Source organism: Strix aluco, chromosome 2 (genome assembly GCF_031877795.1).
Source record: "Strix aluco isolate bStrAlu1 chromosome 2, bStrAlu1.hap1, whole genome shotgun sequence".
Lineage (NCBI taxonomy): Eukaryota > Metazoa > Chordata > Aves > Strigiformes > Strigidae > Strix > Strix aluco.
In genome coordinates, this window is record NC_133932.1 from 113,350,060 (window position 1) to 113,377,684 (window position 27,625).

The 27,625-nt window shown below is 39.9% G+C and overlaps 1 protein-coding gene across 2 annotated transcripts in view; it reads left to right on the forward strand.

The window, feature by feature from the left end:
* The first annotated feature begins 11,836 nt into the window (after positions 1-11,836).
* Positions 11,837-27,625, forward strand: part of N4BP2L2 (NEDD4 binding protein 2 like 2) — a 28,508-nt gene continuing 12,719 nt past the window's right edge. The window contains exons 1-4 of one of the 2 annotated variants that reach the window (XM_074815870.1): positions 11,837-11,978; positions 12,560-12,611; positions 14,465-15,909; positions 25,913-26,037. In XM_074815870.1, coding sequence (XP_074671971.1) covers positions 14,465-15,909; positions 25,913-26,037 — 1,570 coding nt within the window. In that variant the 5' untranslated portion in view covers positions 11,837-11,978; positions 12,560-12,611. Of the gene's footprint in view, positions 11,979-12,559; positions 12,612-14,464; positions 15,910-16,417; positions 16,580-25,912; positions 26,038-27,625 lie in introns of those variants that run through there. The other variant, XM_074815871.1, reaches the window with a different exon arrangement.

Genomic DNA, 27,625 nt, shown 5'->3' on the forward strand with positions numbered 1-27,625 from the left:
CTTGCCTTATCTTCATTCAAGTTTTAAACTAAGTTAAATAGCCTCATCTTCTAATAAAGGCTACATCAGGGTAAGTTGCCAGAACTATTACATAAAAATCACTTTTCAGGCCCCAAAACTCCCCTTGTTTACATTTTTGGGTGAATTATGTTTGTCCTGCTCTTCCTGAAAACAAAAGTACCACTGCACGGGCAGAAGAGAGGAACACTTTATCTGACAATTTTAGATTGCTTATTATTGGGAAGGACCCTGCACTTGCAGCCAAGGATGTAATTTTGTCATGCAGGTTGAACAATGTCCCCTCAATCCCCCCATTGGCATCTATCTGGGCTTACCTAGATATAAAATCTTAGGTTGGGGAACGCATCTTTTTCCTACGGAGCACTTGCAAGTGCGTGCAGGGATACTTACACACCAGCAGAAAAGTTAAGCATTCATATAGCTACTGAAGTTGCAAAACCAGGTGCATAACTGTGAAAGCAACTAGTGTCCTGACATACTTGGTATGCAAATACTCTGCTCCGTTTTACTGATGGAGCAGTTTACAGCAGCAGGTAACGCTTCCAGCTCCTGTCGGGTCGCCTGGAGCGATAAACGCTGCGGGAAGCAGAGCAGGGTGCCGGGTAACGGAGGCCTCCTCCCAGTTACGCTCTGCCCCTCGTTTCCTGCCTGACTGAGACTCTTTTAAATTTCAGAAATCGACATTTTGGAGGTAATTCTTCACTCCTTCCTTTTCCCACCGCCTCTCGGTTTCGCCACCGCCGAGGAGCGGAAGCCCGCAGCCCGGGGCTCGCTGCCGGCGCCGCGGCTCGTGCCGGGCGTTGGGCTGCCGGCGCCCGCCGCAGTAGCGCGCGCGGCCCTCACGAGGGAGCCCGTCCGACACGGCTCCTCCCGCCGGCCGGGGGCCGCTGGCTAACCTTCACCCCGCCGGCCCCGGCCGTTACCCCGCCGCCCGTTCCCGCCGAGGGAGGCAGGCGGGAAGCGGCCCGCCCGGCCCCGGTGGCGGTTGGTGGCGGCCGCAGGGCTGCGCGCCGTGAGGAGGAGGCGCCGCCAGGCCGGGGCCGGCTCAGCGCCGCGGGCGGCAGGAGGCAGCACGGAGCTGCCGTTCCTCAGCTCCGGCGGAATCTATCAACTAACCGGCAAGCCACTCAAGATCTCTTCACACGCTCGTTTGGTGGCTTAGCTGGACGTGTTGCACAGGAGTTTCCTCAGAAAATAATTTGGAAAGTGTTAGGAACCGGTGCTCTACCCACAGGAGGGAGTGACAAGTACCCAGCGCCTTTTCGATGCAGTCCTAACCGGCAAGAGCTGCGCTGTGCCATCTGTGCAAGCGCTGGCCATGTTCCCGCCGGCCGACTCAGTCTCTCCCACAAGGAGTGTCACATCTCACAGGGCACTGAGGACTGCAAGCAGACTCGTTTTTACTAGATTGGTCACCTCCTGAAAGTGCCGGCAAAAGTAAGGATAAATGTAATGTGTGTGTTGAAGACACTGTCTGCATCTCAGTGTCCAAGCAACAATGATGAGCATCCCAAAGAACAACCAACACAGCATTCTTCTCACAGCTTTCTCTCTGTAAAAACCTTGTGTGAAAATAGCTGACTACAGTGACAAGGGCAGCTTTGTACCTTAGAAATACAGAGAATCTTCTCAACCATTAAAATGTCCTCTGAGTCGGACCAATAGTCCACCTAATCCCGTATTTGATAACCACCAGTGGCACCACCATCAGCAACATAGTTTTCCCAGGGTGGGACCCATACCTTACATTTCCCTAAATGCAGGAAACTTCAATGCAAAATTTGAGGTAGTAGTATTCTTCCATATAAAACAAGAATAATAGCAGAGATACTATTTAGGGAGACCTGCTTAGTTGCTGTTGTTCATCATACACTCCCAGCATCTACAGTTGCTGTAATAGGGATCCTACCTGTCTGGTTTGTACATGGATGTTATACACATGTCTATTAGAATCCATTTATGGACCTGTTGTCCACTAACTTGTCCAACCCCTTTTTGAACATGCTGATACTGTATATTTTCTAGCCTACTTAGGCAGCAGATTATAGAAGCCCACTACTCATTGTGTCAAGAACTGTACTTCTGCATTCACCTTAAACAGGGCCTTCTTGCTTTGTAAAATCTGATCATATGCCACTCAGCCTTGTCTTCCCACAATCAGAATCCAAGCCCTTTTAGTCCCTACTTCGTCAGACTGCCGATCTCTCCCCTTGGATCGTTTTTGTATCTTTCTTGATACCTTTTTTAAATTTGTTGTGTCCTTGCAGACCAGAACTGCACACTGTACTCAAGACAGGAGTACGCTGAGATTTCCCACAGAGCAGCAAACTGCCTTCTGTCTTGCTCTCAGTACTCTTCTGATGATGCCTTACATCTCTGCTTTTTAGTGGGTTTTTTTGGTTGCTGTGCAGTTTGAGCCAAGGATTTCAGAGTGCTGACAACAGTGACTTCAAGCGTTTGTGAACTTAAACTTCCAGGACTGACAGGTAATTCTATGCTTTACCTTACACCGATCTACTTCAAAGTCTAACTGCCATCTTTTTACCCATTCACTTTGGTGAGGCCTTCTGGAGTTCCTTCCACCACCACAGCGTTTGATTACCTGAAAGGCTTTAACACCATCCAAGTATCATTCAGTCTGCAACCCCTTCTCCGAGTCACCGATGAAGATCAAAGGTTGTTGCGTAAAACAATATCAGTAAAACCCAAACGTTTCTGCAGGAGAACATTGCTGACTTTTCTCCACCCTGGAAAGTAACCGTTAAACTGTACTCCCTGCTTCCGTCCTTCAGCCAGATTTCCAACTCTGAGTAGGACATTTACTCCAATTCCATGGTAACTTTGTTTAACAGCTTTTAGTGAAGAACCTGCACAAATGGTTTTTGAAAATGCAAGTATGTTCCCTAGTTTGTCCACATACTTCCTGACTCACAAACCTGCTGAAAGTCTGTGACTGTGTCAATATCTCCCCTGACAGAAACTATGCTGGTGCTTTCCCAAGACATTATGTGTATCCATGGGCCCAGTGATCTTACTCTTTTATGGTATTGGCCTTTCAGTGAGAATAGGAACAACTGTCAAGCTAACATCACCACCAGAAGATTCACTAAACATTTTTACCGTGTCTTCTTCCTCATTACAGTAACCCTGAGGCATTTGCATGTATGAATCTCTCTAAATGTTTTACCTTTAAGTTCATCCATTCTTTTCACTCATGGACTTTAACCAAAGAAGTAGGTGAAGACATACCAACCTAAAGGATACTTCAAAACAGAAATAGACAAACATCCTAACTTTAGCAGTCATAACTTTATTTAAGTATGAGCTCTAAGACGTACCTCACAGAACTGAACAGACATGGAGCTCAGGAAGAAAGCTGACAGGTGAGAAGTGACATAGACTTTCAATCCACCCCAGCATCCTGCTGTGGGATGAAGAAAGGTTGGAAGGAAGCTGGGTCCTGAGGATGACTCAGTGCTGTAGACCTCAGCAATCCCTACTGGTTCACCACAGTGAAATATTAAAATTGCCTAACAAAATCCTGTAGTCCCAGGTAGAACAAGGGAAGGAATGGATTGGAGGGAGCAAAATCTTTTTTTTTTTTTTTTTTTTCCCCAAGGAGAAGCAGATCTTTTAGCTTAACCATATTATAAAACTCTGTCCTGGCTAGCAATCTCAGTCAGCTTACAGGAGAGTGAACTAACACAAGAAGGGAGGAACTACGCAGCAGAGACCAAGAACACCTGCTTTTGATAGCAGTAAGTTGTGAATTGTTTTATTGACTTCCCTACCACCTACAGATTAACATTATGTGACTTCAGAGTAACTTTTGAGCAAATCCCTCCATGCAGTCATCACCAGACTCTGATGAAGGGCCAGCACAAATAACAAAGAACTTGAATAGAAGCCAATTGATGGGGTTTTTATTTGAATGCAAACTACAACATATATTTCTAACATTACATGTGTTACCCCAGAGAATTCAAAACCACTTCACTGAATCCTCAAGTAGCTTTTGTTTCCTTTTGTAAATGATTTGGGCAAAATCAAGGAAGAACAGAAAAGCAAAAATTGAAAAAGTTTAAGAAATAGAAGGGTGCATTTTTTCCTTTTTTTTCACCACTCTTATCTAAACTCCCTTTCTTAATGTAGTTGTGAAAAGCATACATTTGTTTCCAGCATAGGTATAACCACCTTTCCCTTCTGTTTGTTTCTCTTGTAATTATGACTCTTGAACAATTGCATCAGAAATATTTTACTAGAAAAACAATTCAAATGAAATACATGTCATTTGTATACTGAGCCCTTCACACTGAAAGGGTTTTTGCCATGCAGGAGGGAGAGTTAGTGCCTGTATAGACCTTTAACTTGCAGGTGTAGTGATCTGTCTCATAGAAAGAAAAAATAGTTCCTTTATTAGTGTTAGCTCTTCAACTAAATGGCTGACATTATTATGAACATGAGTTAACTTAGCAACTAATTTTAGTATCTCATATGTCTCTTAAGTAATTTGCAGTGAAGCCACATGGAAACAGTGACTTAAGATGACTGGAATTTTTAGACTCTTCCTGTCTCTGTGAGTGCTGTTTCCAACACTGTCTCCTTGTAAACAAAAATCAAACAGCTGAGTAAGACAGTGATGCTCAGAAGCTACTAGCTTTAATACATGTGCAATATTAATTCTAAAGTTTAATAAGTACTGTTTTAATCTTAGTGCTAACAAGTCTGACTCTACCAAAAATACCTATCTGCGTCTGTCTTGTGGTTGTTTTCTAACAAAAAGACGAGAGTCATTAAGTACAATATGATATTTCACCCCCCCAAAAGAATTACTAGAGGTGATATTATGTTACTTTTCAGGGTGAGGACTGTGGGAAGCCTTTCGCTCCACCTACTCATCTGCTTTCTTCATGTAATAGTTAACAGCTACAGTGGGACACTAGTGAGATTAAATGACCTACTAAAGTAAGTCTTTCTATTAAAACAAAAACTATTACCCCCTCCCAAAATGTGCCATCTCAAGTCAGCTGTAGATGTATCTTTCTCTCTGTCCTCTCTTCTTCAGATAGTATCCTAAAGAGGTCAGTGCCTTTGGAGACATGTATGGGAAGACAGCAGTAAAATGTTTCATGTTACACTAGACACAGGAGCAAAAAACATCATTTAGATTGTTAATGTTCTGAAACAGAATCCGTCTCTTTACTGCAGTCAGGAAGTGATGGTGCTTTACTTCACTAACAACCAGTGCATTTTTTACACTTTAGCTAAACAGATCTAACCATCTTACTGCCTGATAGGAATAAGTTAGAGACCATTAATACACAAATCTTTACGGCTTCTAATATCAGTTTGTTGTTGGTTTGTCAGTTTGGTTTTTTTTCTCATTCTAGTGTGGCTTAACAGCTGTTTTGTTGCTAAATGTCATGGAATCTTCTTGCTGACCACTGACCACTCCAGATATTTGCACAGTGTATGCCTACAATTTAACACTAATATAACCTACAGCAGCCAGCATCTAAAAAGCCACAGTAGTCAGGGGAAAAAAAAATCGTTCTTCCCTTGGTGCCTTGCTGACAGGTATGACAGTAGAGAATTAGTATTTTGGGAGTCTGTACCAGCAGTCTTTCTTTCCCTGGTGACTAGCTCAGTTTGTCAGTAAATTAAATTAGTTTCTCCTCTGAGTTACCTTTAATTGATTTAAATGCTTTCCATCCTTAATTGAGATGTAGGATAGGAGGTGGGAGAGGGAGAGTACGTAACCTCAATATTCTTAAGAAATGCTGTTAGTATGACAAAATGGGAAAAGTATTCAAGAAATTTTTACTAAGTTGGATCTCAAAGGTGAGCATCTCAGTTGTTAAACTTCAAGTATTCAAATAAAAGTAATTTCAGGTAACAACTGCATAGTTAAAAGGAACAAGTAATTTACAACAGTGGGGATGTTAACATTGCCATACCCAAGCATGTTGCATTAAACTTCTGCAGTACTTCACCACCTTTTTCCTTCTCACTAAACACTGATTAATGTATTAAACATTAAATACTTATATATATTCTGCTGTGTAAAATGCTGGCTATTTTTCAGTTGCTCTACCCAATGTTCTTTTTCTTCTACTCACTCTTTTTCCTTTTACTATTCCACTGTCTGCCCTCTATTTAAAGCTACTTATTTTAATGTCCCATTGAATTTAAGCCTACTGAAGAATTATAGTCAGTCTCCTCCATTTTTATGTAAATTTAGGCTACTATTTAGATACTCTTGCAGACTAAGCAGTGCCTAGACCTTCACCTTGAGTGTCTCTTCCCAGAAATTCCCCGTGCTCTACTTTGAAACACATAAATTGTTCAGAATTGTGTTTTCTTGGTCTGCTTTCCCCTAATATTTCACAACCTATAAGCTCAGCTTTGCTGTAGGCCAGCAGTTGCTACATTTTTATCTTCGAAAAGTTTCATCCTATACTGGAGGGGAATCAAATAACAAGATTTAAATGAATCTACTTATCATAATCAAAAGAAACACTAGTCTCTCCATGGCTTAAATATTGCATACTAGAATCTGTTACGTATATCAAAAAATACTCCTACCTCCTATAACTAGCAGGCCAGTAGAGGTATTTTTTGGTAAAAAGATAGGACTTTATCAAAACTATAATACAGAATTCCTAACTTAATTCTCAAGTTTAAATTTGAAAATAAAAAACCCCTTTATTTGTGGAAACTAATAAACTGAAAACTGTTACTGAATTTTTATGACTGAAACTTTGATCTGACATTTACATATCAGTATACCTCTTTGCCATAGAAATATTTCAGAAAACCATTTGGCAAACAATATTCCTAGTTGGTTGAGTAAACCAGTTCTCTTAATGTTCACCAGAATTTGTCTCTAGATATAGCTTGATTTAAATTCAAAGAATTACGCAAGAGTATTTCCTAAATCATCTTGAAGCCTCACTTTTTCTAACAAGATTTAGTGAAGTACAAAGCGGCAAGACAAACTAAGACCCAAGGTGATTATCCTTTAGAAAGAGGGATGATTAAATATAAGTATGTAACTAGTCCTCTTGAACTCAAGTGCATGCCTTATTAAAGTGTTATTAGAAGAAGAACAGTGTTATGAGAAGAAGAAAGAATACTCTGCTGCGTCAAGTCTGATAACAAGATCAAGGCACAAGATCTAAACGAGCTATCATTCCATATTAACCCTTAATTGCAAAAGCCAATCTCAAGTGGTGCCTACTGAGTATTTATCTTGATCTTTTTTTCCTTGTTGTTACACATGGAGTGTCATCATTCTGTCTACCTTAAATTTGCCTAATCTTTTCTATTAAAAGGCCGGATACAGGCATTTACTGTTTTGTCAACACTTAATTTTTTGCATTAGTATTTTTCACACCAGCTACCTTCTTCATGCTGAGTTATGTAAACATTATCTAACATTATCTAAGATGTTTCTAGAAGAAAATTTAAGGAAAACCTTACCTTAGAGAAAATAATAGAATGTTTTTATTATAAATACCCAGTGCTTCCCTTTTATTAAATAGGAACTGGCAATTTGAGAAATCTGAAGAATATTCCTCTTCCTGCTACCATTACAGTGTACCCAAACAATGTACCTCTCTCTCTGCAGAGTATGTTATGTATTTGCTGTAGTTTTCCCTCAGCAAATGGATGCCACTGTGATGTTGTGTTCCAGACTTGCAAGACAAGATAAACGCACCACATTAGTCTTTTGCAGGAAAGAGGGAAGTGATAAAAAAACAGAAGAAAGAAAACACCCTGAATCAAATGGAAAGGGAGGGAAGGGAAAAAAGGAACAGCATTCGCAGTAGGAAGTGACACAGGTCTACGGAATGTAAAGGAATAATGGGAACCAGGCAAGAAGCAAGATCATATTGGAAAGGAACAGCAGAGATGAGGAAGCGACCAGCAGTCACAGTAGGTAGAAACACTGGAGTGTAACATTAAACAACAGCAAGGAGGCGCTGGGTAGAGCAACACCGCGGGTAGGGTCATGTTAGCTAGTAACCTTTAGAGTGAGGGTGAGGTGATACAGTTAAACTAACGCAACGGCTGAATGCTGATGAAAGGAGGGGTACCAGTCCCTGCACGCTCCCCAGCTACTTGTTCCCGCTGCTTCCCTGGCACTGGCCGGCCTGGGCCCACCAGTGCTGCAGGAGCACTGGCTCTCTCCAGGGTCAAAGAAAAACAAAAGCTACTAGGAGAGAGGAGACAGGACAGCAGCCAGGAATCCCCATGTATGGGAAGAGAGCAGCAGAAGCCCCTTTTCTGACAGTAGTCCAGTTTTAGTGTGATCTAGTTGTAAGTTGAAATTGCACCTTAAGGCATTTTTTTCCACAGAACCTGAAATTGGGCCCATGCAGAAGAGAGCAGTCTGTTAGTACAACTACTTTAGTACAAGTACCAGTGATCTCTGCCACGGATCTAAAGCATCAACTATACCAGTAAACCATCAGGAATCAGGATGATCCTCCAGAGTGAACAGTTGCCATCTTCCCTTTTTAATTAAGGAAATCAAATGTAAAAACTACCCTGAGAAAATGCTCCATTTGCAAGTTCAGATGTTCAAGTTACATAATGCCAAAACTATTTTTTTCACAGAACATTATTTATTTCCCTTATGTATATGAATTATGATGCTATCTGAAATGTTCAAATCAACTTAAATTTACATGACACTTGGAAAACTGAATCAAAAACTGATTATATAAAGTGGAAATTTTTCACTCTTCTCTTAGATCAGTTAAAGTCAACATTTCATTAACTAATATGAAGGTGATGGCATAAATGTCAAGGAACACAAGAGCAGATTATTTTTCATAATTTGTTACCCATGCAATAACACTACTACACTCTTCTATTTTTACTTCTATGAGAAGTTTCCACCAAAATCGCAGATGAGCTTTGTAAGTTCCAGGAAGTGTGATTTGGGTGACACAGAGTAGAGGTACATGGTAAGAGTTCTACTGGATACATAGTAGAGTTCTAAGCAAATTATAAACATACAAAAAAAATGGAGTTATAACATTCAGGCTCCTCTGCAAACAAATTAAAACCATGATCTGTTAATGTTTCTTTGTAAATATTTTCACCATTACAGTGTTCAGCTCCTTGGATACTACATTTACGTACCTGATCAGCTTCTCCTGATGATGCTTCTGATGGAACTTCTTTTATCATCTAGTGCAGTCTGAGAATTCTGGGGAAATTGTTTGTAGTTTTGTCTCAAGGAAGTACAACATCTTCCCATATGGGATCTGTAGCAACTGTAGTAATATCATCAGGGAAAGTATATTTTATTACCCTCAATGAGGCTGAAAAAATGACATTAGGGTATTGTCAGTTGTAACATGTGGCTTATCTAATTATGTACACAAGTACTGAGAGAATTCCCAACATGAAATACGTCTGAGACAATTACTAGATACACAACACGAAGCACTTGAGAGCTTGAATCTCCAGATACTACCTTCAAAAGGTCCACGTACAGCACACTCCTATTCTCTCTAAATGGTTAACCTGGGTGTTTCATGATTTAGCTTGTGTAAGGAAGCACATAATTATTATTTCAGATGGAAAATAGTTTTTCCCTTAGGATTAAATAATCCATAGTATTACTATTAGAAAAGATTCTCCAAGAAGTCAAGAATCTTGGTTGCAAAATATTTTTAATATTAAAATTAAGGACTAGCCTTAATGAAAAAGGGTAGAAGAATAAAGCATTGTAGCCCTTTGTATTTCCAAAAATACTTGTGTTAGAAAGATTCCACCAACCTGCCATAATATTCTCCTTTGTATATCTTGTGTCTCTACATTTTTCCTGGTAGCAAAGGTCAGTTCTTTATGACATTTCATATTTTCCTTCCTGAAAGATCTCCTCAAAGCAGAAATTACCAGTTCCTTCTGAATTCTTCTTTACTTCAAAATAGATTTAGAATTGGTCTCTTGACTGTGAATGCCAAAATATGGTGCAAAATGCAGGCCCCAAAGCCACAGCAAGGCCATGTCTAAACATACGACTGCTCCTGCCTTCCAGGAGAATTCAGACGTCGTTTGTCCAGTCGGGAATGGAGTAACGAGGTTATGCCACCCTCTTCTTGAGATGAAGCTGCACACAGATTTCCCAGATCTGGTTGTGGTGCAGGCAATGTCTAAATAACTAGTGCAGCACTGTTAAGTGCAAATCAATACAGAAAAGTATTTGATGCTAAGATTGTGGCATTCGTACAATACACGTTCCAGTAGCTTTTAAATTGGAAGAGCACTAATCTTAACAAAGCATGGGAAATGGGAAGAATCAGGAGACTGATTTCAAAAGCTCACTTCTGATGTAAATTAAAATACTACCAAAGACACTTCCATACCATTTAGCAAAACAAGTCTATCATCTAGCACACGAAAGACTATGTTTTGGTCGCAGGGGTAACTGGAAAGAATGCCTGGTGTGGATTTTAATAATCGTTGTTTTCTTTTTATGATTTATAGCAAATGAACTAGAGATTTTATAAATTATATAAACTCTAAAATATTCATAATTTATTCGGGTTATCTGAAAGCATAAATGTTGCAGGTATTTAGAATGGGCACATCACTTACAGGAGCTGGTTTGTGCACTAATGAAAACTGGGGAATTACTGTTACAAGACTGTTTCTTGGGAAAAATGTGGTTTGCTTTGCATTATACCACAAGACTTGAAAAAAAAAAAATGTACTCACATCATGGAAAAAATATACTCTACTCATGCTGCAGAGAAAAGTTTGAACTTTATGTAAGCACAATGCTTGTCTAGGAAACTTGAGCAGCTTTTACATTGGGGACAATCCTCATCAGAACTTCATAATCTTGCTAACATCTTTCTTTGTTGTTCTTACACAAAAATCAGAATACCACTTAAAGCAAAATAAACATTCTGATCCTCAAAATTCTACAGAAGAAAGTATTTTATCCTTCACACAGTGGTCAGAGCAAGTTAATCTAGTACATGGATATACATGAGTAATAAAAAATATGCTTTATTCAAACTAACGTGGACAGGCCCAACATCTGGGCAAAACATGCCTGCAAAGTTCATTTCATTATTTAAAACAAACGAAACCAACCCTCAGTTAGCTTTAGGAAAGCAGACCATACCACAGAAACCAGCGTCAGACTGCGGTGTGGGTACAGCAAACGGCCGGAGCAGGAGAGTGCAAAAGCAGAACAGAGGAAACGCAAACAAGGGTGCCGGCTGGAGCTTCTGCCCTGTTTTCAGTAACTGAGATTTCTTCTTGCACCAAGAATAAAACACTCGATGTTTTAACACTGAGCTAAGGAAGTAAGCCTGCCGATTCTACCGCAGTACAGCCATCAACCCCCGAAGCTGGGAACCAAGGAGACGGCCTCTGCCCTCCCCGGCCAGGCTGCGCACAAACGCAAAACCTCCCCGCACGCCGAAAGAACGACCCCAAAGTGAGCTTACAGTAGCCTAAAACCCACTCCCCGCCTTGGCTTAGATCCTTTTCCTCCGGGGAGAGGGGAAGGGGCTGTGTGGGGGACATCCGCCCCACCGGGGCAGGCGGCAGCCGCCGCTCCTCACACCGACCCACCGCCCCTCACAACCCGACCCGTCCCGCCCGGGCCAAGCACACGCGCGCACAAGTGCCCGCCAGCGGCCTGTCCTGGGCGCCGCCTGCCCGCTCCCGCCGGCCGCGCGCTGCGGGGCGGCTCCGCCCCCCTGGCGGAGGGGATGCTGGGAGCTGTAGTCCGACGCCCGGCCGAGCGGAACTACCAGTCCCATAGCAGCGGGGGGGCGGGGTAGGGTGAGGGGGCAGAGGGAGGCGGCGCCATTTTGAAGGCGAGGGGTTGCCGGTGTTCTCCTACCCCCGCCCCTCCCCGCCTGCCGGGAGCTCGCTGCTCGCCGAGGCGGCGGAAGACGGGCGGGTGCCTCTGCCTTGAGGTTGGTCTTATCACGCGCATGTGGCTGTGGCTTCTGTTTAGTGGGGCTTGGCCGGGAAGGCGCTTCTTCCCGCCGCCACCACCGCCGCTGCTTCCACCGACGTGTGGCAAAGGGGGACTGTGGCCGAGTGCTCGGTTCGGCGGGGCCGGGCGCGGAAGGGGGCAGTGCGAGGGAGGCGGTGTTAGCGTGCAGAAGCCGGCTGCTGAGGTGATGGGACATCGGCGCTGGGCTGAGGGAAGGGGAGGGGAGCGGGGTGCCTTCCACTGGGGAGGGAGGAAGGGAAGGGAGCGGCTGACACACCTACTGGGAGCTGGGGCTGGCGGCTCCCGGCAGCCGCGCCTTCGCCTTGGGCATCTCGCTCCTAGCGGCGGCCCCGCTGCCGCCAGCCCGGTGCGGGAGCAGCGCCTGCTGCCCCCGCTCTGAGGTGTGGCCTGGCTGGGTGTGAGGGGCGCTGGCCTACGTGCTTTGTCACCCTCTTACCCAGAAAGAGGTGGTCACGCAAGCAAAGCTAGTCAGTTCCCCCCCATTTGTAAGTTCTGCCATATATGCCATCTTTCTCCATTTGGAAATTTATTATACAGGTGGAGCTTGAGGCCTTGAGCTACCTGGTTGAGTCTTCTGGATGTTTGGCAGGTTAGTTAAAGTGGTAATTTAGTGTTGCAAGCACTAGACTGGTGAATCACATATGCCAGGTCAGGTTCAATGTTTACAACCGGTTCATTACAGAAATACCACAGACCTATACCTGTCCTGTTCAAGAGGCGAGACTATCACATAGATTGTACTTTCTCAGTACGTACTTGCTTTGTCCCCCCTCCAAGTATGCCAGTGGAGATGCTTTTGCATGCACTGTCCCATGGATGGTCAGAGAGTCTGTTAGGGATTAGCAAGGAAGGATATTCCTGTGTGGGGCAGTCACAGAGCAGCATCTGTCACCATGTCATGCAGAAAGTGTTCACATGCTCTGTTTTCATTCCATATCAGAATATGGGCTCTGCTTAATAGGAGCTAATAAAGCAACTTTTTTTTTTTCCAATCCTGTTTTTGAGTGGAGGTAGAGTAACATTTTTGGATAGATGGGGGATAGAGTCCACCATTCATATGATGTTATACTCGCTTTTTAATTTACTAAAAGGAGGAACTGAGAAGTTAGAGGTATGCCACAATGTTGTGTCACCAATTGTAAGGAAGAGGGATAGTTGCATGGCCGTGTTTGTCTCTCTTCTGACAGTAGTGCTGTCTTCCAAGTAGTAAAGTCAAATGCAAACAGTAAAATCTCCTTCATTTAGACATTTTGAGACTGAGGATGGGGGAATTATCTTCTTTTGGGTAGTAGGTGAGAAAGTGCCCAGAGTTAACACCTTTTCTTACCAGTTTTGCAAGTGCATGCGACGGTAAATGTTGCTTAAAAATTTTCCTTTAATACTACCTACAAATCCTTTTCAGATGAAGAAAAAAACCTTCATTTGTTGTTCAGAATGAGGAGCATGTGACATTGTATTAATATTTATTCCTAAAAGGTGAAATGTTCACAGAAAGTGGTAGAATAAACCCTTTAGTAGGAAAGATACTTTCTTGTTTGGTATTGCATTTGTTTGGGGGGGGGATTTGATGAATAAAGTACGTGGCACTTGATTTATAATGACTATGACTTTTTGTTACATTCTCTCTAGACTTCAGGAATACAAAGGAAAATCCAAGTAATTCTAACTAATAGATGGATAATGACTGCGTGTCACAGTGGTCAGTGCCATCTTGCTTTGTTTTTAATTGCCCTTGTCTCTGAATCTTTCTGGAATTTATTGGCTCATTCTCAGGTTGAAATCTGTTTGGGGCAGGGATTACTTTTTTTTTGTGCTTATTTTTAGAAAACATGCATCCAAGTGGGCTTTAGTTCTTCCAAACCCAGAAACATAATAATAGATTGCAGATTTAATTTTAAGTCTTATTTGTCTAGTACAAATTATAAATTATATCCAGCATCTGTTTGGTGTTAAATGAATTAGTTGCGTTTAGTTCATGTCACAGAAAATAATCCTTGTGATTGAAGTATTTGTGTTTTTGTTGGTCATATTAGTAGTGATGTCAGGTATCAATGTGTTGGAAATTGGCACATGTTTATCTGTAAGAGAGATTTATAACACTTGGCAGATCAACATATGTCAGCAGAGAACAGAGGTTGTTGATGTAATTAATTTTTTAAATATATTGAAAAGTGTGATTTGTAAATTATTTAAGATATATCATAAAATGTGACTGCTAGACTGGTACAGCACTAATGTAGTTCTTTGCTGAAGATGTGCAATAATGTGGCAATTTTGTTTAAACAATACTTCCAGTAGGTGATGTCTGCTTTTCTTCTGGTTGAGTATGTTTTAATTGTGATCGTGAGGGGTCTGAGGATGTATATCATAGGCCTAAATAACCTCTGCTTTTTTATACGTTAAAAATGTGGATGCTGATAACGTATTAATTTTTTTTCTAAGATGCTTCATGCTGAAAGTAGAGTAAGGCTCTTGGAGTGTCAGGATGAAATCACAATTGAACCATGTTCTAAAAAAATGAAGTCAACAGAAGGGGCTTACGAGAAACTCTCTGATGATGATGACCAAGGTATTCAGGAGGAGGTGGATGCTGAGAGAACGTCAAGTGATTTGATACCAGTGTATGCCTCAGATAACCAAGGGCAACATGAAATGCAGAAGCAAGAGAAAATACCTACTTGTATCTTGGGAATGCGCAGTGAAGTGCTCCCTGAAGATAATGTAGTGCTTGGTCAGCCAGTTGATTCAGAAACTGTGCAGAATGTAAGTCCTCCATTTGCATCAATAAATGACACTAAAGTTGAAGAAAAAGAGGACTCTTTTATTACAAATAACGCTGGTGAAGATAATACTGAAACCAGCAGTACATCATTCTTGGTAAATAGAAATGAATCAGATGAAGAGTTTTTTACAAGCAAAGAATTTATCGGACCGATTTACAAGCCTGCCGAAAGTAACAAACAGGACAAACCTGGTCGTTGCAATGAGTGTAGAAGCAGTGAGGGATATCAGGATGAATTGCATGAAAGCAGAGCTAAAAGAAAGGAGGCGAAGAAGATGCAGACTATTTCTTCTGCTGTACCAGAAATAGATGATGAACTGGACCAGTTCTATAAAGAAATTCACCAGCTGGAAAATGAAAATTTAGATACTAATTTTCAGGAAAAAGAAACTGAAAGTTCTCGGGAAAAATACTCTCCATATAACTGTAGTCAAACCTCACAGGAGGATTATCAACATGTATTGTTAAGCAGCCCACAACCGTTTTATGAGAATAGACAGTGTTTCTTTGGGGAGCAGAGCAGTCAGAAAACAAGCAATGAGCAGCAGTTTGTCGTGGAAACAAGTGACTGGAAAACTGAAAATACCTTTAATGGACAAGTAGATTCTAAATATTGGAACTACTCAGTGCCTGAATTCAGACCTGCTTGGCAGTCAACAGGGTCTTTCATAGTACCTCAGGGACCTCCTACTCCTGGATTCAACCATCAATTGCATTTTCAGATACTTAATTCCCCACCACAAAAAACAAATGCTTTCCCTTCTCAGGATGGTGAACTTTCTTACAAAAATTATCATGGTTACCATGGAAATACTGATATCAACAATCATGGTCCATTGCTTGTTCAAAGTGCCAACTACGCTGGTGATATTGATATCCATAATACTCAGGTCTTCAGAAATGGAAATAATGGCCAGAATGGACTCCAAAAGAATGGTTTCTGTGAAACCAGAGAAGAGTGTTGGAAGGATCCTAAAGCTGATGATACAGAAGGAATGCACAGCTCTTCTTTCTCATGGTTACCTGAAGAAAGATTTAGTTGTTCACAGAAATTTCTCCTCATCTTAAGAGGCTTACCTGGTTCAGGGAAATCAACACTTTCTCGGTAAGTAAAGACTTAAAGCTAGAGAAGCTTATTCAAATAAAAATTTTTAAGAATTTAAAAAAGAAAATTGTAAGCATTTGGCAAACTTTGTTATTTGTAAATTAGGCTATTAAAATGCAGTAATTTTTACTTAATGAGTATAAATGACAGTAAATATTAAAAATATTTGCTTGGGATTTTTGTCTCCTTTGGAGTTTTGATGAATGTGAGCTCTTTTGTGTTAAATTTAAAATGTTTTGTACCTATTAAATTGCATAATCATTTATTCTGAAACTTGCAGGTGTACCAGTATGTGACAGTCTGCCTCTTTTTTTATTCTTAAATTCCTTAATTTAAAAAAATCTTCATCAAATCTAAAAGCATTAATTTGAACCAGAAGTACTTTTTTATGCCCATGCAAAAAATCTTCAAAGACTGTTAGAAGAATTTTGCTATTCTGAAAATACTTAATTTGTTTTCAGTGTGTTGATGAAACTGAGCATAATCTCATTCCCTTTTTTTCACACAGTGTCTGTCAAATTCTCTGTTCATTTGTGAACAACACACAAGAAAAGTATTTTCCCTTAAAAATACACTTATTGAAGTCTGACAGGGTTAAAAGCAGGTACCAGCTTCAACTTGGATTTTCACTTTTTTTTTTTGTTCTAATTTAGAAAGCACATAAGTTGACATAGAGCACAAACACTATTAAGTGAAAATAGGTTTCTCTTGTATGCAAAAAAAAATTTATTGTATCAGTACTTACTGATTGAACTTTATCCAGAAACTGTACATCACAAATGGGATGTCTTCTGTGGTTATCTTCTGTTGTATGCTAAGAGTCTATGAAATAGATGGAGTGATCATGTTCTTCCTTGTTTTTTGTATTATAGAGTAACCTTGCTGTTTGTGTGTGTGTTCCTGATATTTAGGAGACCATGATCTCCATATCAGAGAAGAATACCTATTAGAAATCTCTAGCTTATATGTTTGTATAATAACTATAATATTTTCTAGTTACTGATTGGTCTGTTTTGCAAACCTGCATTTCTGGAGCTGCATGTGCCCGTGCGGGTATTAATGCAATAATTCCTTTAATATATGGAAGCAACATAGAAAATTTAACAAAATAACCCTGTGGATAAAGTGCTGCCTCATTCAGTGCAGGAATTGGATAATAATGTGAAGATATAAAATATTGTTTTCCAAGTTTGGTGTGCTGAACTGTCTCTGAATCTTTCTCCAAATTATTCATATTATCTGAAAGATTCTAAATGTCTCCAGGTTTCTATGATCACATACTCATGCTTTTTTCATCCCTCGCTAGTGAGATCAATTACTAATTTTATTTAACAGATGGGAAAGTGGGCACTAGGAGATCAAGGTCAAGAACAGTCACCAAATTTGGGTGCAGAATTTGAACTGTGTGGGACTTGTTTTTCAGTGTATTCAATTTATACACAGTTTCATATGTTCAGTGCTTGGCTGCAATTATTAATTCCCATGAAATCATATCTCAGGGTCTTAGGTACCTGGGGGGAAAGAATCCCAGAATTAATGGCTGCCTATGGGGAAAAAAATATGTATTATTAATTAAGTCTTATTCTTAACAAAGTTGAATATGTTTTTTCCATGTAACACCATCGAAATCTGCAGAGTAGGACAGCAAATACAGTTTTCTGATGTCATAGTAGTACCCACAGGTATCTTTGCAGGCTTCGCATCTTTAGCACCTGCAGACAAACCTCTACCACTTGTGCTAGCAAAATGGCTGTGAAGGAAAAGCAGAAAATTGACATAATCTGTGTGGATCAGCACTAGAAGGGAACAAGATGCATCTTGCAAGTGGGTTTCCCAAATGTGAAATGACAGCAGAGCAGAGTAGTGAGACCCAGGAATCTTGAATTCTTATCTGCTTTTTGTGCGAAGTAAGGGTTTGTAAGTACAGGCACTATTCCTCCTGCTCCCAGACTTAACCCATGTCTGTCCTGAATCTTCCACTGAAGTCTGTGTTTTGTTTTGACTCTTCCATCCCAACTGCTTGGAATCACAGGCATGTTTTTTTGGACGAGGCTTGTGGAGGTCAACTAGTCCGTTGTTCTGCTTGGAGCATGTCTGTTACCATTGTTGGATCAGATCAGCTGTGTCTTTGTCTAGCCTGATCTTGAAAAACCTACAAGTGCAGAGATTCCACAGTCTCTCCAAGCTTTTCTGGTGCAGTACTACCCTACTAGTAAGGGAGTTCTTCCTAATCTCCAAACTGAGGTTCCCAAGCCATAATTTGCATGTGTTCATGTGTTCTCCTGTGTTATAACATGTGCAGTTACCTGGCACATTCTGGCTCATCATCTTTGCAGCTTCCCTTCAGGTAAGGGGATAGGATTATTCTCTGTAACAGGCTGATATCAGATGGTCTTTTACTGTCTTCATTGCCAGGCTAAAAGTCTAGCTGCTATTAATCTCTCCCTGTAGGTGACATGCCCTTAGCCATCTTGGTAACCATCTGTTCAGCCCTTTCATGGTTTTCAGCATGTCTTTTGAACTGGGAGGCCCCAAACTGGGCACAGTATTTCAGAATTGACTGCACAAGAGCCAGGTAGAATGTGGATGATGCCTTATGTTGATCTACTGGCTACATTTTCTCTACTAAAGCCCAGCATGTGCTTTGCTCTTCTTTTGATGAAAGCACATCATTCACTCATCTCCAGGTTGATGTCCACTGTAATCCTCAGATCCTTTTCAGCAGGGCAGCTCAAGCAGTTGCTTTCCCTCCTGTACTCATGCTTAGGCTTCTTTTTCACCAGTTGCAGAACTTTGTTCTTTTCCTTGTTGAGCTTCATGATGTTTTACTCAGCCCAGTGCTCAAGTTTCACAGTGGCCTTCTGGATAGAAGCCCTACTGTTCAGTATGTCAGGCATCGCTGCTAATTTGGTGTCATCTGCAAGTTCTCTGCCTCAACATCCAGATTAACGATGAAGATACTGCAAAAAATTTGTCCCACTATCATCACTTGCTGTACTCTGCTTGTTACTGACTGGGAGATGATGTTGGAAGCCTTGATAATTTCAAAGTATGAGACATTCATCACTGTCCTCATCCACAAAGGCAGTTGTTTCATCAGAGAGTGCATTCTGGTCAGTAAAGAAGAATTTGTCGGTTGCAAAACCCACATTGACTCTTCTTGATTAGTTTTGTTTCCTTCATATGTTTGGAAATAGATTCTGAGAGGATGCACTCCGTTGTCTTTCCAGAACTGAGGTTAGGTGAGGTTGAGCAGACTTTAATTCCTTGGGTCCTTGTCTTTTCCTGCCTTAAATGTGAGCATAACATTAGTGGTTTCCTGGTCATTGGGGAGCTACCTTCATCTCCTCGATTTATTTCCTGCGTTCACCTGACCTAGACAATCCCAGCCTCCTGAGGCTTAGTTGAGTTCCTATCGCTTTATCCATCTATTTCCAGTTTTGTTTTCCTCTTCCTATCCAACCATGGCTTTTGGTCTGTGTTTACTAGCTGTACATCTGCTTCTAAATTCTAAGCTGATTTCTCAGTTCCTTCTTCTTCACCACCTTTCTTCCCAGATTCATCTTGTCCCTGTTTCAGACGGTGGTATTACCTCATTCCCAGCTTCATTGTACCAGTGTCTTGCTTGCGCTTCACTCTTTGCCTTGTCCCAATTTCCTGGGTCTGCTGCCAGGACCAAGTTGCTTGTTCCAGTGTTTATACCACTATGCTTCCCATGTCCTTCCTATTTTAGGCCAATTTTGTTCCTTCTCTTGCAATTCTTAAGATTGTGGTGGGACAAGTGTGTTCTTACGATGCAGTGTTGGTACTGAATCAGCTTCCTGCCACTGCCAGAATGCTTTGTTCAGGAATGGGTTTACTGCAGGGAGACTCTGCGTTTTCTGCTCTACTTTGTACAAAAATGGGTACTTTGCACTATTACTTTCTGTGCATGTCATACTTTAAAGTTCTACAGCTTGGGCAGTTTTACAAAAAATTTTTGCAGGAAAAGTGAACACATGTACTTTGCCAGAGTTCACTTCCTCAATCCAAAGATTCTCAGAGAAAAGCTTGGAATAATGAAACATCATAAACATGCTGTATTTCTTCCTTGGTTTTAGAAGTGATTGACCATTTAGTTAGAAATTTTCTAAAACAATTTGACGAGACAGATACCTAGCAATGATATCTTTAGCCGAGGTAACAGAAGTCTGTTACAATGAGAAGTAAATGATAATATGATCTTACAATGCTAGAAAAAGTTATAAGAAAACAGACTTGTATTTTTAGGATATTTTGCTACTGAACTTGGCAGCAATTGCAATTTGCCATTCCTCCATAAATATCTGAACATGAATTTGAATAAAAAGGAGCTTTGAGAGTTTGAAAGAACAAATACTGGTGTCATTTTAAGAGTATATTTTGATTTAAAGCCATTGTCAGGAATATATGAAGACAGTCGTCTTTATTCTTCCTGAGAAGAATAAAGTCTCAGTCTTCTGAGTGGAAGAGTTAATATTTATACCTGAATATAGAAACAATTGTGTGCTGTTGTCTCTAGTTATGTATTTCTTTAAACAGTGTTACAAGCAATGCTTTTAAAGTAACATTTACATTGCTTAGTAATACTACAGATTTTTAAATTATATTTAGTTATTATCTATTTTTTCCTCATCTGTGGTATGTTAGCTATTTTAAATAGGTGAGTTACGAGTTTCTGAGAGATCTTTCTTATAAAATCACCTATCAAAATGGGCTAACTCAGATGTAGGTTGGGGGATCATTTTAGTTTTGAAGAAAAGGCAGGATTTGTGTGTGTGTATGCATGCGTGCACTGGAAAAAATGTGTATTGGTTTGCTGAGTAGTTAAAATGAGCATTTTTGGATTCAAGGTGGGTTTTTTATGTCAAGCTAATCTTCTATTAGATCAGATAGCATGTCTGGAAAAAGTAGGTGAGCTGCTTTAATTGTTTTATCTGCTTTAATTTCACTGTCCTACTATGTTCAAAGATGGGTGTTCAGTTGCAGGGAAGGTTTAGGGTGGAAAAGCTGGATTACAGCAGTTGGGTAATACTGCTACTCATTGCAGGCATGTGCACATATTGATGCTGACTGATTTGTAATTTGAGTCTCTTATTAGAAATGTATTTATTTTACTTTTTTCTTCCTCCATCTCTCAAAAGTGGAATATCATCTCTTTGTAGGTTTAGAATAGTAATGATGCTTTCTTTGCATAGATGTGCTTTTTGTCATTTCTGTTTCCTAGTTCATGAGCCTGGGATAAATTTCATTTCCAAATACATGTTAAAAGTATGTGAATTATTCCGTATGATGTTGACAAGTATGTTTGTGTTTTAAATTTTGCAAGCTTAAATACTACAAATTCTGAAAGAGGTGATTGTCAGGCTTTTAGTACATTATGTTTTATGATTTGATTTCACAATTTAGGAACAGGCTACAATCATTGCTGTAATAATTAAGTTTCAGTTCATAAACCCATTGCATTGTGATAGCTTGTGGGTTGTGTATAGGGTAAGGGTTCTGTTACTCTGGCCTCTTTGGTAGTCCCTTTGCCTTCCCAAATTCTGTAATTTTAGGATTATCCTTGCAAACATAGTTCACTATATTAAATCTGTTATATCAGTTATATATGTTCATAAATAAGCTGGTGTATTCTGAACTTCAAGGAATAACAACAAAATATTTCAGGAATAAACTTTGATGGGTCTGCAGGATTCGCAAACCCTTGTCTTTGTGCTTCTGTATTGCTACTAATGATGTTTGGAAGATACAACAGAAGATTTTAAGTGAATTATTCTGAGAACACTGAGCAAACAAAGTCAGTTCCTAGAAATAAAAATAAAAAGTTCATATATATTCCTACAGAAACCTGATGATCAGGCTCCTAGGAGCTGTAGCAGTGTGTCTGTCTACTCAACTAGTAGAAGAATCCCAGTTATTTGCTAACCCTTTTATTAAGGCAGATGGTTGTTACTCTTTTCAGATGTGTGTATATACATTCAGCACACAAAAAGTGAGTGTGGAAGGTGGATCAATTTTTCTAGCATTATTAGTCGGCAAATGTAGCACACTGTAAATAAGAAAATTGGGCCGTGTGTGAAATCATGGCCAAGTAACTTAATCTAAATTCCTGTTAAATACTTTATTAACGAGAATAAACAAGAAAGGAATAGACATTAAAACATGCTGTTGTTTGTGGTGTATGATTTACTGGTGCCATTTTATGTACTTAGAACAAAAACAGGCTTTGAATCCTTCTGTGCTCTCCTAAACCGGTGTAATATGCATCCTATTAAAAGAGATAGGCTCTAACAAAAATAATTATTGAACAATGTCCAAAAAAAGTGGCTGTACTTTTGGTGTATCATGCTCTGCTTTCTGAAATAGCATTGCTATTTGTCCTGAGGTAACCTTAATACTCTGGAAAAGGGAGAAAGAGCAAGACAAAAACAGCTTGTATGCAGCTTTGATCGTGTTACTTGACAGGTGCATCGTTAGTAGTTTCTTCTGGTGCTTGGTAATCTCAATTTTGTTGTTACAAATCTCTATATTTTAAAAGCAAAAATGACCAACAACATAGCTGTGGGACAATAAGTGTGTAGGAATGTAAGTGAATACATAATATAGTGTCCTGGTCATTAAACTATGATCTGCAACAGGTCTGTTGTTGGTGACAGGTGACAAAACATAGCAAATTTCTTGTGTAGGAATTAAACTTAAGTAGTTCTTGCTGCAGATATATATATGTATATAGGAAAGCTTGGTAACTTAGAACTAATGTGCATTTGTTCCCCTACATTATTTGGGATTTGGCCAGTTCTTTTCTGTTCCTGCCACCTCAGCAGTGGTGAAATCCCCCACATACTGCTAGTGCAGTTTGTTTTTTGTAGCCTTTGGGTACATTGCCTATTTCTGAGCCAGAACAGTTGCTTAAATTTCCACAGGACAGTGATATCTGAGTGTTGCAATGGGCTATAAGTGCTCTGTGGCACTAACCGACTGTTTTCTATTTTCAAATTTAAATATACTGTAGAAAACAAATAGTCAAGGAGGTTTTGTAATCACACATATTCTGTAGATCAGATTTTAAACAGAATTGTACTGTTGTCTCAGTTTTATAAGGTTTTCCTTTAAACCCTGTTTTCCAAGGACTTTCTGAAAATAAAGTTTACATTTGACAGAACGGGGATTGCTCATTGGGATGGATTAATGTGGATTTGATTTGGCAGAGATTCTGATGTTATTAATCAACCAGCAGTTAATTATTCCCTGTAACTTTGCTACAATCAGTTTCTCTGAATCCCAGGTATTTTTGTTGGTGTGCCTGGGCAATATTTAGGATTCATTTTAGTTAAATCCAAAAGTCAGCTCTATGATGCTTCTAGAAGGTTTGGCTGTGGCATTTCATGACAATGCTGTCGCGGTTGAAAGTATTAACACAGTAATGATTTAGCAGGAAATCTAGATTTATTAATAACTAACAGCAATTTATCATTACAAAATAATTCAGAAAGGTTGAAAGAAAGAAAAGGGACTTATTTACAGATTCTAAAATGACAAGATTCACACTAACTTCCTTAACGGTACGTTAATTTATACATATATGCATGCGCATACACAAAACGTACAAACACACACAGAGACAAAAGTATCTGGATCCAGTAGAATGAAGTACGTACCCACACACCAATAAGCAGAGAAAGAATGGGTGAAAGAGAAGCTAGCTCAAAGAAAAATTTCCCTCTTCTCAAGTTTAGAGCAAATACTCACAATGCCTTGGCATTCCTCAACGGGCGATAATTGAGACTCGAGCAGGTTGACTTCGCCCTGGCCTTCCGTCAGCTCTGGCAGCAGATGACACCTTAAGGGTTTTGGTACCTGAGAGGCGTCCCAGCTCAGGGGAGATGCTGGTCACAGGCCCGCTGTGATCCAGGAGAGCTCAAAGGGTCTCCCTTGTGGTCACAATTTATAGGGTCCAAGATAACTGACTTTTGTCAGATACCTTCTGGTGTCTTCCAGCAGTTGCACAAGAACTTGATGAATGTGCAACTCTGTTATTGTTCCCATTTGACCACATGCCAGGCACAGGTGTGCCAGGCCCTTAGGAGATGATGGGCTGTTATAACTGTTTTGGAGCAGTCAGGAGGGCAGGAGCCAGGCTTGTTAAGGGGGCACCTTAACGTTATCAGTCCTTATCTTTGCAGATTGGTGTATAGCTCGGGGGATGTGTGGAATCACACGTAGCACCAAGCAGCCCAGCAAGGAGGGGCGGGGAGGGATGAGAATTGCACCACCACAAATGCAAATACAGAATCCTAGAAAAGCTTAATGGATTTTTGTAGTATTGCTACATCACCTGTTGCAGTAACTTCTGTAAATAATAAACATATTATCTGTAATATAAAACATTACAATATAGAATAGAAATAAACATGTTAAACTGAACATTGCAACTTTGTTCCTCTGAGTTCCCTTCTTACCCTCATTGGCTTCCCCAGCATCTTTTATTGTTTGCTAAACTGTACTTATATTTCTCCCAATATCTTTAATGTTAGCTGTGCAAGAAGCAGAATGTAATGCAACTTATTCTGACCTACAAATGAAGTAAATCTCTAGCCAGTAAATTCTCTATGTTGCTTGGAAATAGCGGGCCTAAAGGACTGGGTAAATGTGAAATTTGAGTTGCAATCTTTTTCTATATCTTTATGGGTTCTAATTCAAATCTGGGCATTTTATCCATTTGTTTACAAGTTTGGTTTGTCTGTTTGTTGTTCTTCGCCCCCCCCCCCCCCATATTTTGAGAGAATATTCTGTCAGGTTTTGCTGAAATTGGTCTATATGTCCAGAAGTTCCCATGGAATGGCATTGCCTTAGAAACCAAGCTAAAACAGTGTAATCAAGTGGTTTAGGTGATTCGAGAAGTGATTATTTTTCTCCTGATTTGAAGTAATACATGCACAGATAATAAAATGCATGGCTCTCCTATCACCCTGTTAGCACTAACGTATGAATGACACATGAAGAGATCCTATCTTAAATTTCTTGTCATCTACTAAACTGAAACTACAGTTCTACAAGATGTGGTAACCCATGTAGCAGCGTACTGCTGCTCAACCAGGGGAGGTCTCCATTGATCGTATCACCTTTTGGGGCATTTTCTTAAATAGACTCAACTGCTAAAGCTTCAGACAAATAACCCAGGGGGGAAAAAAAATGATAACAGGATTGCTTTCTTCTGGGCATTGAATTCCAGTGGCTTAGATCCAGTGAGTGCCAGAGTTGATGAGGAAGCAGAGGCAAGTAAGACTGTGTCACCAGGACTGGGGGAGAAGACACAGAACTGGAATAGAAGAATACAGGATCTTGAAGGAATATGGACACTCTTCTGTAATCCTGACTTTCATTAGTAGGACAATCTTGAAAGTTTATTGTGATCTTTTACTTTTTCCTGAAAATAGCAAAGTTGCTGTAAGCGTTTGTAGTTTTCTTTTGCTGTTCCTGTTTCACCCACATTGTACGTGCAAGCAGCATAGTCAAAGGTCAGAAGAGGGCATGTTGAGAGTTTAAGGTGCTGAAAAAGGATTTAAACATTCAGTTCATTGCTCAGCAGCATCCACATTCCTTGTGATCAGATTGGTTTCTAGAGATAATTCCAAGTGAGAGTTGATATGGAAAATGTTAGTAAATACATTCAATTATTATGAAGTACTTAGAACTTATTGCAATATAACCATAAAATAGATGGGTACAAACATCTGGTGAGGGTGGAGGAGAAGAAACAACAAATACAGAAATAGTAGAGTGGGAAAATATATTGCTTTAATTTGGATTACAGTTACTGGTAATACATATGAGTGCACTTTTATAAACCTGTTTGAAGTTTGTAAGAAGTTCAGAAATAGGGCACAGTTAAATTTATTTTACATACATTCTTTTTTCTGTGTCTTTTTTCTATCTGAAAAAGAAAAGTTAAAATATTTTTGCATTTTCCTTTGTTTAACAGTATTCTGCTTGGTCAAAGTCGTGATGGCATTGTATTCAGCACCGATGATTATTTTCGTCAACAAGATGGATATACATATAATGCTACTCAGCTTGGTGATGCCCATGACTGGAACCAGAAGAGAGGTTTGAATGCATAAGAGGAATCGTATTAAATTATGCTTATATTTAGAAAATAGAAATATAGCATAATGTATATACATTAAATTTTGAACTTACAGAAGGTTCAGAGTTAAAAAAGAAAATCTCTCCTCTTTGTGCTATGACCTGCTGATTTGTTACGTTTGATACTAGTATCTGGATGTGGCAGAATTGAACTTCTTTAATGTTGGCAATAGCAGAGTATCCTGTTTTTCCAGTATCTTTACTGATCTGAGGTTCATCCAAATTTATGGAAGAGTTTCTGAGAAAGATTTTAGTTCACTTGTGTAGATTAACAGCTTGAATACGTCATCTTTCTCAATAGCTAACAGTGTCCAAAGGTTGGGTGTAATTGGTAAGGAAATTGTTACCTGGCATAAGAAGGGTAGCAGACAGATTCTTGCTTTTTCTGTCACAATTCTCTAAGAATCTCACTACCTGCTTGGTCTGCTCCAAGGAGCAGACAAACTGAACAACTCCATTGCCTGTGCATGCTGATTACTCTTTGTGCTGCAGTGCCTCAAGCAGAAGCTTCCTTCCTGTCCAGAGGACTACTTCTTTGCATCAAAAGATACAAAGGGCCAAGTAAAAAAAATATTCTTCCCTTTTCTCCCCTCCTCACCCTAATGTAAAATTTATGATACATGGGGAAACGCTTCTGTATGAACAATGAAGGAATTTTTTCAGAGCGGTCATTAGAATATCAATTATAAAAAGCACTTCTGAGGTTGGAGTGCAGCAATAATAAATACTTTGAGTGAAGTTTCCAGTAGGAGCCTAAGGAGCGAAGAGGTGGTAAGGTAGTCGTTTATGGATGAGAGGACCCAACACTTCACAATTATGAGACCACTAAATAATTCTCACTTGATAATGGCTTCTGGCTGTTTCTCACTAGACCTTAAGATCTCTCTAGTTCTGTATCACTTACTTACACAGTATTTTGGATAACCAGAACAGTATATAATTCAGTTATTCAGTGATTTTGATAGCAAGAGCAGCTGTGCTGTATAGAACACCCCCACTGTGAAACATTTGTCAGAATAGCTTTGGGCTGAAGTTATTCTCAATTCTTACCTCCTGCTTTGACTAGATAGAGCTCTCTGACTTGAAGTACTTCAGAAACTCTTGGTTTCATTTGTGTGTGGATCCTTGAAATACATGAAATGAGAACTTCAGGGGAATGGTAATCATGGTAATTGGGATTCTTGTCTGAGGAGTAGGTCTCTGTTAAAGTTTCATATAGATCATATCAACTGCATAAGTTATTTATGTATTTGCTAATATTTGTATGACAACTTCTTTAGCTAGAGTTTTATAATCCTTGTGTCAGAATTATGGAGAAGGCAAAATTTACTTTCTTCACAAATGAGAAAATTATTCTGTAAAAATTATCCTCCCCCCATTTTTGGGGAGGGAGTGAATCTGTAATATAGTAAGTATGAGAAAAAAATAGTTACAAGTGAGACCCACTGGGGAAAAAATATTTTAGATGAACAAAATGTCAAACTCGGAAATGTTTATAAGACAGTGAATTACATAACCTTGATACTAAAACACATACACATTTAATGTG